We start from the raw sequence: 5398 nt of genomic DNA on the forward strand, positions 1-5398 counted from the left end.
AGTAACACTTTGATAATCCTTATCATAAGTTACACTGCTAATTTCGTCATTAAATATTTTGATTATTTCTTTATAAATGACTTTAAAATTTGAACTTTCTTTATTACTTTTAAATTTATGCTTATATAGCCAATAATACAAGTATTTAAAACCAGTTTTGTATAATAAATCATAATGTATTCCATTATATACTTTATTTAAATATTCCAGGGATTGACAGCATATTTCTTTAATATTGGAGTTAAAAATATCAGAATAATTATCATCAATATTATTACACTTATCTTGGTAAATACTCACTGCTTGTCTTCGATTTATGCCATCTATAATTTCTTCACATTTGCAGAATAATGAATATGTATATTCATCCTAAAAATAATAAAATAGTCGTAGTATGATAAAAATTATTACTTTCTGAATAAATTCATAAAATAAATATCAAAAAAGATATACATAATTATTATAATATTGTACTTGACATTATAATAATTCAAAAATGTTATATGTTTAACCATTTTAAAAAGGATTTTATTATTTTGCAGATTAATTAATAAAATAATGATATTTAAAAGCGTTAAAATAACGATTTTTAAAAATTAATGCATAATATATGAATAAATATTATTCTAATATTAATAATAACTAGATAATTCATATAAAAAGTACATCAACTCATTTGAACATATATATATATATTGCCTAAAATGTTGTTGTAATTATATTTTTAAAAAAAGGTTACATTCTAATAATTATATAAACTTAAAGATATAAAAAGTAAAGAATTTTTTAAGAAGAAAAATCATATTTATTTTTAAATCATAATTCAAAAGATATACAGTTTAAGATTTATTGCTGAGTATTTAGTAATTCCCTTTTATTTATATAGTATATATGTTATCCGCTTATTAAAAATAACTTTAGCAATTTAAATGATTCTAATATAACTTTAACATGGAAAATATAATAAAAAAATAAATATATTTTAAGCTTTTTTTTTGAAATAATGCAATTTATAATTATAAATATATTTTCTTTTTATACAACATATATATATATTAATGATTGAAATATTGTATAAACGAGTAATATACCTGATAACTTAAGATAACCATAATCTATATATATATACATATGTAATACACGAACTATCATTACCCGTTATATATTGTGAGCATTCAATGACAATTCTTATAATATATTCTTTGTTAACATTAGAAATAGCATAAATTGTGAGTAAAATAATTATAGCATAAGATATAAATTACACAATATTTAATACATTAAATTTATTTTCTTAATAATAATTTTTCTTTCATTTTTTATTATTTTATATAGAATTGTATTTCTTAATATTATAACAGAACAAAATCCTTATGAAAGGAACATCGCACGTGTAATATCTAAGAAATAATAAAATAGTTAAGATATCTATTTGAATAAAGTATTTTATTATTTTGTTATTTATGGTAATACCTAATTTAATATTTTATTCATTAAACATTTCACTTGTATTGATCATTATAAAATTGAAATCGCGTTATATATGCACAAAAAAGTAAGTGCATTCAACAATAATATATTATTATACATTATAGTATTTAGTTCATTAATGAGAAAGTAATATATTATAATAAATATTTTGCTCATATATTATATAAAAACAAAGCCTAAGTTTTATATGATACATTAATATTTCCTGATTTTTTTATAATACATATATCATAATGATAAAAAATCATTAAATTTTTTTAAGTGATATTTTCATGTTATATATCTTATAATATTTATTTTATAAATAAATTTAGTTTTAAGGTTCATGCATTATTTAAGTTACCTTCCACAATATTTATAATAATAGGGAATAATGTAGTAGAATTTTCAAAATTTTGTGATAATTATGACTTTTAGATAAAATTGATCTCAGAATGAAGTAACATATTAACGCATTATTAAATATGATCACATCATATTATCATTTATCAGAGTTCAGGATTTACATACATGGTTTATAGTTAATCATTTATTTTTTAAAATTTCATACATTCAATTTGAGGCTTCCAGTTTAAGAGGCAAATGTTCAAACATTTCATATTATCTATAGATATGTTGCTTTATAATTTAATTATAATTTTTTTGGGATTTATAATTTTGTTATTATTTCATTATAAATTATTTTATATTAAATGTATTATAAATATAATGAATTATCTAAATGATTCGTTCATATTTCAATATAATATTTTATGCTATTAATTTTTAATTCCTTATTTAATAATTATTATTGGCTTATATATATTATCGTAATATTCTTTAAATCCTTTTTATTTATATATATTTTTTCATAATCTATCATGATTTCGTATATTATTATTATATATAAATTGAACTAAATATACTTAGATATATATGAATAATCCTTACATTTATTTTTATTTATATAATAGTTGTTAATAAAAAAAATACATTATAATATTTATACATAAAGGCAACTAATCATAAATAATGTCAAAAGTATTTTATGTCTTTTTTAACACCATATATATTTTAACGAAACTTATAACTACTTTTAATCAATGCTATTAAAATATTAGGATTCATTTAAATATATAGTTATTGTATGACACCATTTCAGAATATTGTATGTGTATTTCAAGAAATTATAAAATAATTATAACTTTTTTCGATCTATGTGATGTTGTGATTAATATAAATTTGATTAATCTTTTCAATCAAAAAACATATAGTTTATTTATATATTTTTGTAATATAATTCGATAATTTAATTAAAAAATTTATTTTGCAATAATTAAGCAATTTGTACTATAATGAAGAATTAACTTATTCATAATTTCTACATAAACATTTGATTAATTTTCTTCCACAGTGTTTATAACAATGTACATTTTCATGTAATGAATTACAAAAAAGCATTTTAAATATTTACATATATATCTATGACATTATAAAGATTACATATATTTCAGAATCTTCTAATTCCAATATATATAAAATTAAAAGTAATATTTTAATACTTAAATGTATTTTTTAAATATTTCAAATATCTAATTATATCTAATCCTTAAAATGTTGAATTCATAACAGATATTATAAAGAGTAACATGGAAGTATTAATTTCCTTATGTCTAGTCCAAAGCATAAATCATTTTTTACATATTAAATAAAATGTCATAATATAATATTACGGAATTTCGAATACATTCTTCATATTAAAGTATATATCCTTTATAATAAGGTTTTATATTTTATAAATGTATGCATTAATTCCAACATTTAAAAGAAAATAAAAATTGCATAATAAATAAATTAGGAGAAATTATTGATAGCATGAGTGCATATATTTTAAATAAATTATTATGGCGGAGAACTAATATATTGTATATATGAAATATATACAACATAATATTTAAGTAATGATTATGCATTAATATTGTTATATAACACATTTAGAAATTTTTTTTTCAAATTATTTATATGTAAAATTACACCATTCAGTGCATAATGGTTCCATACTTTAATATATATAAATGCTTAATATGAACCGTTATTACATGTAATTGTGAAAACTTAAGAGTTACAATAATTAACTTGTATTATTTCTATATAGCATTGGTTTGGACATGTTTATCATATAATTGTTTATAAATTATAAGAAATTAAAAAATTTTGCATTTTATTAATTAACTTGCATTTGATAATATGGGTAATACTATATCTGTAGACATGGATATACGTTTTTATTTGTCATTATATCTATAGTTTATATCTACTAGCTTTAAAATACCATGATATATAAACATGATGTACATAATTTTTACATTATCTTGTTGAATTATTTTTTTTCATACATAATGGCCTTATTCTTTAGTTTGATTTTAAGAATATTTTTCCCACGTGTATGGAAGATTATTATAATTCTACATATACTAATATAGAAGATTATGAGGATCATAAGGATCAAGAGAATAAGGTTTAATATAATGATATGTGCACAAAAATAGATGATAAAATAAAGGAATAATGTAAATACTTGAGCTACAAGCTGAAAGATAATCTAAAATTTAGTAATCCTAATTGTTCGGAGGATAAAGAAAATGTTATGAAATAAAGAAAAAGTAGAGAGAAAATATTCGTAACGATGTATTTGATTTATGCAATGGCCATGTTGTTGATATTAGTGATAGTACTTATTACATTATGAAAAAATTAAAACATTTGTATTATAATTGTTTATATTTAAATTGTCCTCCTTATAGTTGTACCTATGGTGTTTAATGCTATAAAAATAATAGAGAGCTTATGTTAATAAAATAAAATAGCAATAACAACAGTTTTAATGATATTTTGAAAAACTTTAAATATGAATATAACTCAAACATGAAGACACGGCCTGGATGCAGAACCGTTCCTAAATTTCTATATTCTTATTATGGGGGATATGCACACAAGACTTTTGTAGCTTCATTCCTTGTAATTAATCTTATATCAATAACTACATTTATTTTATATAAGATTAATAATATATTAATTTTATACAAATTGTATGATATTATAATTTATAAAACAAGCTTTTATATAATTTAAATATCACATGAATTCAACATTATTACAAACATAAGTTTATTTCTTTATTTTCAATATACTCATTATGGATCTTACATATAAACAAATGTAATGAAGCTAAAGGAATTTTGGAAAAAATGAATGAAGCACTTAAAATAAGTTACTCATTTGAAACATAATACAAAAATTTAACTGTTAAAAATTATACATTATTATATAACACGGTAGGATACTAGTAAAAATATAGGTAGATTTAATGAATACAGATTATATTTTATAAAGTTCAGCGTTCAGGTTTAGGGTTAAGTATACAGGTTTTAAATTTTAGTATTTGAAATAATTATTCATGTTTATCGTCCTCATATTATAGCTCCTGTTGTTTTTATTAATACATGGATCGATTTTAACGATCTTGGTTTAGAATTATATTATAATGATTGATTTTGTTTATTAATATTGTATTTTGCTTTTATGTGTATTAAATTAAAAGTATGGGTATGGTATGTAAATGATATTATACTTATATTATTTTTATTATGTTAATATGCCATAATATTATAAAAGAATTTATCTTTTTGTATATATTTATTCTTATACGAAAATATAATATTATTGGTTATATTGCACGATATATTTCATTTTATCATAATTCTTTTTATAGAATTGCTTATATATACATATATATTTATATATGTAAAATTTATTCATTATAATTTATGTTATGTATATTTTTTCGTATAGTATTTTATTGTTTATTAATCATTGTCTTTATTTGTACAACTTCATATAAGCATTCAATAAAACTAAGACCGTATAT

The 5398-nt window shown here is 19.0% G+C and overlaps 1 protein-coding gene across 1 annotated transcript; it reads right to left on the minus strand.

Annotated features, from left to right (window-relative positions):
* On the minus strand, positions 1 to 515 carry PGO_002040 (variable surface protein; the record flags this gene model as incomplete). Its single annotated transcript, XM_028691057.1, has 2 exons — positions 1 to 369; positions 480 to 515. Coding segments are annotated over 2 exons (405 nt in total), but the record flags the coding sequence as incomplete, so codon positions are not given.
* Between the last annotated feature and the right edge of the window lie 4883 nt (positions 516 to 5398).

The sequence above is a fragment of the Plasmodium gonderi genome (genome assembly GCF_002157705.1).
Source record: "Plasmodium gonderi DNA, contig: Pgo-contig_214, whole genome shotgun sequence".
NCBI lineage: Eukaryota > Apicomplexa > Aconoidasida > Haemosporida > Plasmodiidae > Plasmodium > Plasmodium gonderi.